This window comes from Artemia franciscana, chromosome 2, assembly GCF_032884065.1.
Source record: "Artemia franciscana chromosome 2, ASM3288406v1, whole genome shotgun sequence".
NCBI classification, from domain to species: Eukaryota; Metazoa; Arthropoda; class Branchiopoda; order Anostraca; family Artemiidae; genus Artemia; species Artemia franciscana.
This window is the reverse complement of record NC_088864.1, coordinates 40257181-40269646: the sequence shown is the minus strand read 5'-3', so window position 1 is coordinate 40269646 and position 12466 is coordinate 40257181. Positions and strand designations below refer to the sequence as shown.

Here is a 12466-nt window from a genome sequence, read left to right as displayed (position 1 = left end):
TCTAACATTACATAGAATTGTAAAAAAAAAAATTTATTGAAATATTCTGTGCTACAAAATATTTTTACAAGTTAGATATGATTTTTGCCCCTAAAATATTCCGGCGCTGAAAGTCAGAGTCTTTCTTTTAAAAATACCAGTTGAAAACTCGATAAAATTGGAACCGATATTCATAATGTACAGATTCCATAGCCATGGTAGTTTTATTTGAAGTGTAAAAAATATCAAAATAAGTTCCTTGCTTTACTATTCTAGAAACGTGAATTGCAACGAAATTACGAATCCACCATGGATGAAATGGCATCTGGAGATGAGTCGATTACTGGTAAGACCATTTCTAGTCATCTTCTTGAAGTTCTATTTTCTATAATTCTCTAAAATTATGACCAACTATTTTGTATCACTGAAGAAGGGAAACTTTAAAACCGCTCAAAAAAGTTTGCCATGGTTCGGTGGAGAACTGGGATATGTATAGGGGGTTGATTCACCAGCAAGGGGTAAATAAAATCTAGGCTAGCTATTCTGCTTAATTAAGAAGAAGAATGTCCTCATAATGGTTGAATAAATGTTTGATTCCTCTGATTGTATGCCTGGGGCCTATTAAGAAGAAAGGGTTTTTAGAGGGGATGTCAAGATTAGGCACGTTAGAGATGTTCTAGGTTTGAGGAAGGGGGTGTCCAATGGACAATATGTGCTTATGCTGTGGCTGAAAGATCTCGGACAGATCTTAGAAACAATAGGTTTTTGTAGATTCATACAAATTCAATTTAAGCTCAAGTGCCAATGACGCAGTTGTTCCCCAGCGAGAACCTTCAACCGGTACGACTTTAGTTTGGCATTGTGAAGGGACACGTTTGCACGGAGCATAAATGGGAGACAGTAACAACGGCCATCAAAGGGGTAAAATTAACCTGGACAATCTGTCTTGGCTTTTTTCTACAATTGGCCATGACTTTGACTTTTCCCACAACTATTCCCTTTTTTTTTAATTCAAAATAGATTGTCACAAGACAATCTGTCTTGGCTTTTTTCTACAATTGGCCATGACTTTGACTTTTCCCACAACTATTCCCCTTTTTTTTTATTCATTTGAATTTAAAAAAAAGGGAATAGTTGTGGGAAAAGTCGAAGTCATGGCCAATTGTAGAAAAAAGCCAAGACAGATTGTCCAGGTTAATTTTACCCCTTTGATGGCCGTTTTGAATTAAAAAAAAAGGGAATAGTTGTGGGAAAAGTCAAAGTCAGGTTTTTCTCTTTTTTTCTCTCTCTCTCCTATGCCGCCGATTTCAGCTAATTCCTGGAAACTGGTAAGGGTCTAACCTGTGCGGTTTTTACGGAAAATATATAGCCTATGTCAGAGACGAGTATTTGAAGTTGTGCAGCCAATCCTGCTTGTAGCCCTTCCTGTCTTTAAGATTTCACTTAGTTGATTGTTAAATCGGTTTTGCTATGTAGACTCTAGATATCAAGTTGTTCATGAGTGGAAGATCCATATCTATGGGCAACGGCCCCTGCTTTAACGTTATAGTCGATGCCCAAACACTGTCCCCCCTCCTGATGGACACATATATAGCCCCAATTATATATTTGTTTGTTGTTCTTTCAGTGATTAGTTGATTGTTAAATCGGTTTCGCTATGTAGACTCTAGATATCAAGTTGTTCATGAGTGGTAGTTCCGGATATTGTGTATAATATTGGGATTAAAATTACAATTTCAATTGAATTAAGATGTAAATAATAACAGAAAGAAACATGATGATCTTATTAATGTTCTTAATTTTTAAATTAAAAATTCTATTTTATTAGTGTTTTTTTTTTTAGTTCGATTGCCTATGTGTCCTAACGATACATATGGAAACATCAGTACTGCGGTAAAGAGCATAAAATTTAAAATCTAAACATGCCTCTTTTTTTTCTTGCATGTCTCCTTCTGGAACGTTGCCTTTCTGCAATATCAGGTAAATACCCATCATCATGTAAATATCATGTGTCAATACCCATTTATCATGTTCAGTAAAAAAAAAAAAAAAATTGTAACTTATTCTCGAATGGTAACTATTATTTCCATTAATCTTAATAGTAAGATTTGTTTAGAAAACAGATGTATAAGAATTTCAAAAAAGAGCCTGAAACTCCTCGAAATTGGTGTCGCATCAAAATGAAACATTAAACCATTGATATCATCATGGTCTGAAACCTTATTTGGGAAAGTTACAGCCCCCTTCTTGATATGTGTTGATACAATTAAATGGATCTTGATTTAAATATGTGTATCTCGATTTTTTTCTGTATGTCGTCTGTTTAAGTCAAAAGAGTCAAAATACTGTAATTCATATCTTCTCTTATTTTCTATTTATTTTGTTTTATTTTGCTCATAGATTTTTTTTTTGTATAATGCTTCTTTTTTTCTAGCGCCCTCATAATGGTTGAATAAATGTTTGATTCCTCTGGTTGTATGCCTGGGGCCTATTAAGAAGAAAGGGTTTTTAGAGGGGATGTCAAGATTAGGCACGTTAGAGATGTTCTAGGTTTGAGGAAGGGGGTGTCCAATGGACAATGTGTGCTTATGCTGTGGCTGAAAGATCTCGGACATATCTTAGAAACAATAGGTTTTTGTAGATTCATACAAATTTAATTTAAGCTCAAGTGCCAATGACGCAGTCATTGGCGCTTGACTAGACTTTACAGTGAGGGCACAATTAGACTTTTACAGTGAGAGAAGGAGGCAAAACCCAAACTCTTGTCTGTATTGATTTTTGTTCGTTTTAATTTTGATTATAATATTCAATTTAAGTTTCGCTCGTTTTAAGATTCATTTATGTAAGTACCTATTGTATGTTTGTTTGTTTAATTGTGCTGCGAGAGCAACACTTTGGTTTTGTCCCGTTATTTTTTTTTTTTTTTTTTTTTTTTTTTTTTTTTTTTTTTTTTTTCTCTATGCCGCCGATCTCAGCTAATTGCTGGAAACTGGTAAGGGTCTAACCTGTGCGGTTTTTACGGAAAATATATAGCCTATGTCAGAGACGAGTATTTGAAGTTGTGCAGCCAATCCTGCTTGTAGCCCTTTCTTTCTTTAAGATTTCACAGAACTAATATAATTTTATTTTAATTTCTATTTCGCCTTTTTAAAATTATAATTACTTGTACTATAATACAGTTTATCCTTCTGATAACAAGAGATTAAAGTCCGACAGACAGCCTTTTAAACTGAGTTATATAGCTATAAACAAAACAAAATCATACCCAAACCTGTTACTGTCAGCCTCTTTGCGGTTTTGTGCTGTGAAATTGCAAGCCCTCGCAAAATAGCAAACAAAAATAGCAAGCCTCGGAAATAACAAGGATAGGTAATAGGCGTATAGGTCAAGCTTGCGGCAGCGGAAACTAAACCCCGGTCCCCCATATGCCAAGCAGAGCATCAATATGCTGTACCGCTAGCAAGGCTGACAGGATTTTTTTTTTTTTTAGGAAGGGGGGCGCTTAGAACTTTACAAAATGCAATAAAAAAAACTTTGCATTTTGTTGTGAGGAAAAATTCGGAAGTAAGGCAAAACCTGGTACCGCCGCCCTTCTTCGATCCATTCCTGGCTACCAGAGTGCTTGTATTTCGATGATTTCACAAAATGACTAAAATCCTTTCTATTATAGCAACAAACAGCAGTGGTTCAAGTGCATCAGCTAAAGCTCCAGTACAGCCAGTGGCACCTACAAAGTATTCTGGCTTAACCCCAAAACCATTGGTGGACACTCGGAACCAGTCCTATATGCCACCTCCTACTCAAGCTGCAGGTAACAATCTTAAGCTAATAACAGACGCACAAATAATTTTCATCTTTGAAATGTATAGGAGAATCAATGCTTGAGTTTTCTATGTTGTATTCTTAGTCACTTGGCAGCCTCAGTGTTAAAATAACTGGAGAAGAAAAAGAAATGCTGTGTTGTGTAACAGAGTTAGAATATTTGTGCCTCTTCTTGGAAATAAAGTTTGTACCAAAGAGTGTAAGCAGCTGATAAAAGAGGAAACCGTTTCGCTTTGATATGTAGAGTAAGAATTGAAGAACATCCGTGCCGTTTATCGTCCAGTGCTCCAAAACATAATTAGAAAACTACTTTTTAAAACAATTAAAAACTTTAGCGTAAAGAGCGAGGCGTTGAGGAGGGGATAGCCCATTTCATATACGGAGTAATTTCTGATCTTTTTTTAGTTTAATGTTGCTCCTTACTTTCAGTTAAAAAAACTAGTTTTTTTTAATTTAATTCATTATGAAATGAAAAAAACTGATGAAACGATATAAATCAAGCTTAAGTGATGGGCACAGAAAAATTCAACGTCAGTTTTAGTATAATAGGTCTTACAACATACTAGGGCTTTGTTGTGCTTTGCTGTAATAGGTCTTGCGTCCTAACTATCTGCAAATTCCCATGAAATGTGTCAAATTGTTTTCACAGATAAGAATTCTGAGTGGTATTTTATCACTCTTAATTCTGAGAAGGCGCAGATTGGAAATCGCTTATTTTCACCAAGTTCTGCTTTACTTACGCTATACCTGCTTTTTAATCTAACATAACATAAAGAATAAGGGAAACTCAGCTAAGTGCAATCTCACTGGTCTTCTAGCACTCTCCTCAATAAGTGAGTCTTTAAGAAGTGGGTTAAGCAGCAGCAGTAACAGCGATAAGAGCAGTGATTCGTATTCAGACGATTTCCCTGGTGAGGATCAAGGGGCCAATGCAACCAGCAAAGGTAATATAAATGGAGTGGGAGGGTAATATAAAAAGGCGATATAAACGGAGGTAATATAAACAAAGTAATATAAACGATAATACAACGGTAATGTGACAGCCAATATATCTATTTTCAGTGATAAATGGAAAAATTTACAGAAGCAAGAACATGGCATTTTCCCACGGGTCCGAAAGTGCTGCCATCTATTGTTTCTACCCATTTCTGTTATTGATTTCAGCTGAGTTTATCATTCAGTTTTTTGGACTTGGGATTGTGGTAGAGAAATGGTATCAGATGTGCCTAATAACCTTTAAAAGTTCTCTCATTGCTAAAGATATTGGATCTTATCCTTCGTTTCTATCTAAGTGGTGACGTTAGACAGTTGGCCTACGGCAAAAAAAAAAAATCAACTTTTAAACTAAGACAGATAGATTTTTTTTTTTTCGATGGCGATCGATAGCACTTCATGATCTGATCAGTATATGACATATTTTTTGGTACAAAAATACCAACTAGATTATATTAGATATTGTTCCAAGTTTTTATCCGTCACGATGTCTGCGATTGAAAAGAATAAAGTTCAGCTGGCTGCAAAATCAATTTAGTCCCTTCTTTCGATATTATTGTTGTAGTTGTTTTTTCAACGCTGAGGAATAGCCCTTGGTCATGTGGTAACTGATTGCGGTCTTGTTTGAACATACCGTCGTAGAAACTTCAATAGGCTGACAACTTCATCATTTAACCAATAGTATAGAAACAAGCGCAAAAGAGAATGTACAACAATGAGATAGTTTTGTAATAATTAATAGAGTGTCATCTATGGTATTTTGATCCTGAAAAGTTAGGGATAGCTTTATAATACCAACTAGATTATATATAGATTGTTCCGAGTTTTCATGCGTCACGAGGTCTACGATTAAAAAGGATAAAGTTCAACTGGCTGCAAAGTCAATTTAGTCCCTTCTTTCGATACTATTTTGTTGTTCAACGCTGAGGAATATCCTTTGATCATGTGATTACTGATCGATAGCGAAGAAACAAAACCAAAGTGTTGCTCTCGTAACACTTTAGTCGGCGAAGCCGGATAAAGGTTGCTGCAACACTTCACGCTGCCTGGGCAAAGTAGGTTTTTTTGTTGTTTTTTTTACTTACAAGCATGTACAGTATTTGGGTGAATTGCTTGTAGTTTGATGCTAAATGCATAACTTAGAATTTTTTTTTAAAGTTTGCTTTTTAAAGATAACACTCTTTTGCATGGCTCTTCCTGAGCTGATCGTTATAACTAAAGAAAAGTTGTATCATCCAATTCTCGCCATGTATATATTTCTAGCCATGATTTCGTTTCCATACTAATAATGGCCATAACTTATATCAATGTCAGAAGGTATTAGCCATAGCTTAATTCATAATAGCCATAATTTATTACGACTAATAGTCATCATACGAGTAGCCTTGGTTTATTGCAATATGGGGGGGAGTAGTTATAATTTTGTTTAAATTAGTCATAAATTATGCAATATAGCTAATAGTCCCCAGTCCCCAGGTGGCAATAGGGGGACGCCCTACAGATATTTAGGGTATCCCCATAGAAGGCATGGACCAAGGGGGGCCTTGCCCCTGACCGGGACCATAAATACAGGTGGAAGAGGAAGAAGATTTTTCAAATGTATTCTCAACAGGGTCCACCGGTGCGTCCAAACGTCCCTTGAGTTACAAACAGTTTCCCAGTAATGGGTTAAATTGCTTGATGACGCAGAACACCATCTATAGGGCGTAAACTTGAATTATGGTCATGTTGGCAATGGTTCCTTTCAGACGAATGGTGATAATACGTTCAGAGACAGGATGGAAGGCAAGAAGAAACTATTTGGCTCGTTTGGAGAGTAGGAAACCGACACCTTGGCGGTGAACTCCATCTCTTCTTCCAGACGTGATGAGTATGATTTCGTTTATTCTTTCTAATCCTGTGGAGGGAAGATGAGTCTCAGAAAGACCGACGATGTCCCAGCGGTAACGGTTCATCTCGTTTAGGACTAGTTCCCTTTTTCCTGGTTTGGCTAATGTGCGTACGTTTAGCGTTCCCAGTGAGAGATACGTTTTTGGGATTAGGATAAACGAAGTCTTCTCCGACTGGAGAGTCGTCAAATCGGATAAATGATCGTCGGCTGCCCCGGACACGGTAACAAAATCATTTTCATTATCATTATTCTCATCATTATCATCATTTTCATTGTCACAATTTGCAATTCTTGGTCTCATACTGTCGGTTACTCCGGACGCGGTAGCACAAATTTTTACTTTCTTATTCGCCATTTTCATAATTTATATTTAAGAGAAGGAGTTTCATGGCTAATTTGTCGGGGTAGCGGTAAGCCACTCTTCTCTACCCTTAGCAGAGGCCATTCTCCATGAAGCTGGGTCGTCTGCCCTTCACAGTTGTCCCTCTAGGAAGGGAAGGGATCCTCCCTTTCGGTGGTGTGCGACGCCAAGCAATTTTTCACATTGCTGGGGGAAGGTGTGTAACCGCCGGGACATGTCCACACGCTGGTGGGCCCTGCATGGTGTACATGAGAGGGACCTTCCTCCTCCTCCGCCTGTATTTCTGACCCCCGGGCCCCAGAGGGTGTCCCAGTTTCAATTATGGACCCCCCAGGAACTAGGTCCCCCCCCCCTTTGTCCGCGCCTTCTATGAAAGTATTCTACATATCTGCAGAACGTTCCCCTATCCGCCACCTGGGGACGCGCTGAGTGGCCTGGGGGAGGCCCTCTACTAAGAAAAGACTCAATAGGACTCAGTTGTTATCTGGTCTTTGAACTAATTTTAACAAAATGGCTATCACAAGACTTTTATCGGATAGGTTTGCGGAAATAGGGCTTGGGGGGCTAGTTGCTTTTCGATATCCATTAACTATTAAAAAGTGAGCTAGATATGTCGATTTCTTATAAAATGGGAACCCTCTGAAGTTTATGCGAGCACCCCTTCCATAAGACCCTTATATGCCCCCAGGGCATAATTTACAACGCCTGCCCTCGGTCTCTGGGGGGCTGTACTGATCTTGGAGTTTTGTAATTTGATCTTGGAAGTAGTAAAAAAAAAAAAAAAAATGGATCTCTCAGAATTTTTAATGAGGTCAACATGCCCTCCCCCTTCCGCCAGATTCCTGACGGCAGTCGATAACCTAACCTGACGGCAGTCGATAGCTCTTGATGAGCTGATCAAAGTAAATTTCATCCATTTTTTGGTAGAAAAATTCCTTCATGAGATAAACCAGTTTGATAGTTTAAAGGGGTTGACAACTTCTGTAGTAAGGTACACACTGAAACCAAAAATAGGCCGATACAGAAATGTTATCAGATGTACCTCTTAAGCTTTAAAGGTTCTCTCTAACTAAGAAAGATAGATTTTTTTTTCGATGGCTGTCGATAGTTCCTGATGAGCTGATTAAAGCATATGTCATCCATTTTTTGGTTGAAAAATTATTTCATGAGATAAACCAGTTTAAAAGTTTATAGAGGTTGACAACTGCAGTAGTAAGGTACACACTGAAACCGAAACTAGGCTGATAGCAATTGTGAGACATATAGGAGAGTTTTAAGCAAAAGTCGGCTGTTAGCTTATCATCATCTTTGGCCATGAGGGGTTCGCAACCTTTGTTAATTGGTGTTTCTATTATTTGTTTCCGGTGTAGTTGATTGCAAGACCAATTTGGTTCCAGTGGTAAGACATGTAGGGAACTTGTAATTAATAATCGGCTCTTAGGTTACAATCATCTTTAGCGATGAGGGGTTTGTAACTTTTGCTAGTTGCAATGAGGGGTTTGAAACTTTTGCAAGTTGGTTTTGCTAGTATTTATTTTAAGATCCTTACAGATTAACAACCTCAGTGTTTAATCGAAGGGAGGAAACAAAACCAAAATGTTGCTCTCGCAACACTTTACTCGGCGAAGCCGAACGAAGGTTGCCGCAACACCACACGTTGCCCATGCAACGTAGATCTAGTTCAAGTTAAACTCTTAAAGCCTTGCAAACAGAGCCAATTTGAAAAATTAATTACAGTAACAGTAAATTAGTAGTAAGCTAGAATATGTAGTAGAAACAGTTTAAGGATTGAAAAGTCCCTTGGAAGATTTCCATTGACACACATAACTGCTTTTTTGAGAAATTACTATAGCTTAAAGTTTCTAACTTTCTAAGTGATTGCTAATGAAACATCAATGTAAGTTATATAGTCATGAATAAGTACTAAATACTACTTTGTGGCACATTAGTAAATAGTTACTGGTAAATATTGGTAATAGGGGTTAATTGTTTAGTAATAAAGTAGTAAAATAATAGTAGTATGAATAGTTGTAAATTATAGTGTATTAAATTATTGTTCAAATATTCTAAAATTATATCAGTCTTTTTTTTCCTTGACAAAATATATAGACTGTCAGAAGCAACTATAACTAAAAGTTTCTTACTAACAACTGACTAATGATACATTAAATTGAAGTGAAACGCAAGAGGGAGGCGGATGAAACGCAGGAGCCAGTCACTCAGACTTCAGAAAGTATTCAGAGAAAGGCAGTTTCCCGACGGCCCTTGCTCAATTCTTTGCTTTTACGGCCAAAAGCAGGCAAAAGCAGCAAATCAGGTAGAAGTATGTCATTTGATTTTCTTCTTTTCTCTTTTTCTTTATTTTTAAACACATTTCCGTTTCTTCGTGTGTTTATCTGAGAGTGTGCTTATCTGTGTTTGTGTCATGAGTATATACTGACAAACAGCCAAACTATTTATGCTAAAATTCGTTTTTTTGTTGTTTTTTTTTTGTTTTTTGTTTTTTTTGCAGAATTATTTTAGTACCTCGAAATGGGTTATAAGTAATTTTGTATTTCTCTGTTTTACTTTTACATTTTTTTTTACTCTTAGTATTGATTTTTTCGAATAAATCACTTTTAAAAGAGTGCCTTAAAGAATCGCTGTTTCTCGTCCATCATAAACTTATTTAGTTCTTTGGCTAAAATATTTATAATTGATTTGTCGGTATTGCCATAACTTGTTGAGCTTGGATGTTACCATCTGAAAGAAAAATGACAGAAAATGAAAAGCTGACATACTTTCCCAGAAATCTTAGAAAAATCATTGAACTTCTCATGTTTTGTACAGGAGATAGAGATGTTGATATTTAATGAAACTTGCATCCTTAGAAAACTACAATTTGTTTTTTCGATCAAATGGAACAGAACTCTTTTTAAAGTCTACAAAATAGCAGTCTTTAAAAATATTGGAGCATACCTGGTTGGAGAATTTTAAAGATCTTCGTAAAGGAAGTAATAAAGAAGCAATGTGACAGCTGTTTGAGTTCTCTGTGGTGTTACCCGCTTTGATTGAAAATTTGCCGACACAGAGGATGTATTTCTTATGCTTTAGGTACATTGAATAGACAGTGCTTTTGCAGAAAAATTAAATAAAGATTGTAATTCCTCTTTATTTTAAACCACCCTTTCGTTAACTTTCCTAATTGTCGGCATGTATAAGGTTCCTTATAAAATTTTACAGACATTTTGAGCAAATATGATTTTCTAATTTGCCTGCTTTTTAAGTCCCCCGTGATGCTGAGAAAATTTACTAGTGGGCCCCTTAGCTTTGAGACGGTCAGCCGATGTTGAGACTCGTCAAATGATTTTTGAGCCATCGAGTGACTTAACAAATCTAACAAGAGAACAAATTCTTATTGATGTATGTTAGCAAAAAAAAACTTCACTATCAAGGTGACGAACGTGGCTTACCAGTATCGTTTGCATAACCCCACAGTAATGCTATTTTAGCCATCTGTTTCAAATTTAAACCTACAGTAGCTTGGAATTCTGATTTTGCTCGAAAAAGAGTGGTTTTCGTTGTTTTTTGGGTTTTTTTTCTTGTGTGTTTCCTTGTCTGTTTCTTTATGTGATTTAACTTTGATTTTCTTTCTTTTTTTCTTTTTTGTTGTTGATAAAGACTTCTGTGCGGGAAGTAGGTATAACCACTGAACTTGTAATTCTTGCAAGATGTAAGTCTTGTAATTCTTGATATGCTTTATGCAAATAGAAAAATTGCTATTTGTATTTTTTTTTTTTTAATAGATATGGCTGGTCCAAAAAGAGGTCGTGGTGACAAAGCATCTGCCCAAGCACCAGAAAAAGTTGAGGGTGAACCAGAAATCAAGGTTTTAAAGTCAGAAGAAGATGTAAAGGAAGAAACTCCTAAGGAAGAACAGATTTCTTCAGAGACAGATCAAGGCAAGTTATTTTAAACTGCAATTTACCTGCACACAGGAGTAAGGGATAATGCAATGGGGCTGGTTTGAACCTCACACCTATCCAACTTTTGCAAATTATAATTTGAAAGTTTCTTTTCAATTAGGAGAGAAAGGGGTGTGCTAGGGACCTTATGTATGAAAATGTGCCATGTGTTTCAAAATTTCAATGTGTTTTGCCTGACTATTGTATAATAGCTTATTTGAAAGGAATTTTCTGTGGAACCAGGTTTACCGACTCATGCAACATATAGTTGTCCATGGGAAGAACAATCCGTATTCAGACCTATACCTCATTATTCTAATGATTGCCCTTGAGCTTTGTTGATGGTGATTGCTAATCGAACATTCCCTGTGTCCCCGTCGTCATTTATATATCCCCCTGTGCCCCCGGCGTCCCCGTTGTAGTTTTGTCCCTGTGTCCTGGTCGTCATTTATATTCCCTGTGTCCCGGTATCCCAGTCTGTAATTTCTCTTTGACTGTCCCGGTCGTCATTCATATTCCCTCTGTCCCGGGGTCCCGGTCGTCATTTGTGTCCCGGTGTCCCGGTCTGTAATTTCTATTTAAGTGTCCCGGTCGTCATTTATATTCCCTGTGTCCCGGTCTGTAGTTTCATCTTATAATGACGTCATATACAAAGCCTTATATACTTATTAAATAAAAAAAAACTAATTTCTTAAGCTTAAAGTAAGGAGCGACATTAAAACTTAAAACGAACAAAAATTACTCCGTATATAAAATGGGATGTCCCCTCCGCAATCCCTCGCTAATTACGCTAAAGCTTTTAATTGTTTTAAAAAGTAGAATTGTGGCAAAGAGTCAAATATATACTCCCAGGACAAGGAGCTTCATTCCTGTACATCATTGTCCACTTGGAATAAAATGTAGTATATACCCTGTCCCTTAGAAAACCACTAAAAGAAAATATTTTGGAGCAAATTGAACTAGAAAGCTATTTAAAGCTATTTGTATTTAAAAGTGACTTTTTGGTAACTCTGAAAGCTTTTGAGGTACTTTATTGAAGGAGTCAAGAGTTTTCCTAGGATTCGAATTGGGACTGTGGAAGGTGTTCAAGTTTCAATCTCAATCACATGTTTCCTCTAACCATTAGATTTATTCACTATCCTCTTTGGCTCAACTTATACTGATTATAATGTACATATATATCACCTTTATTCATTCGTAATTTTGAATCTTCTGAACTTTAAATAAGTTAAAGTAAGTGGCTCGTGTTAGATAATGTCAAATAATATAAATCATTAATAAAGTTAAGATTTGTACAAAGTAGAGATTAAAAAATGGTGTGACTTAAACATAAATTAGGTCAAGAAATACTACAGCTCTATCCAATATTTAGAGAAGAGGAGGGAATGGAATTAGGGACTTGAACGAACCTTCTCAACTCTCTGATTTTAGCTAAGGATTCATTCCTGAAAGTTTCATTTATCGAGCTCAACGAAT

The 12466-nt window shown here is 36.6% G+C and overlaps 1 protein-coding gene across 1 annotated transcript; it reads left to right on the top strand.

Moving 5' to 3' along the window:
* Positions 1-248: 248 nt before the first annotated feature.
* LOC136041536 (uncharacterized) lies at positions 249-10987 on the top strand (the record flags this gene model as incomplete). The annotated part of the gene is given in 4 exon segments (XM_065726233.1): positions 249-325; positions 3650-3790; positions 9223-9369; positions 10832-10987. Coding segments are annotated over 4 exon segments (481 nt in total), but the record flags the coding sequence as incomplete, so codon positions are not given.
* Between the last annotated feature and the right edge of the window lie 1479 nt (positions 10988-12466).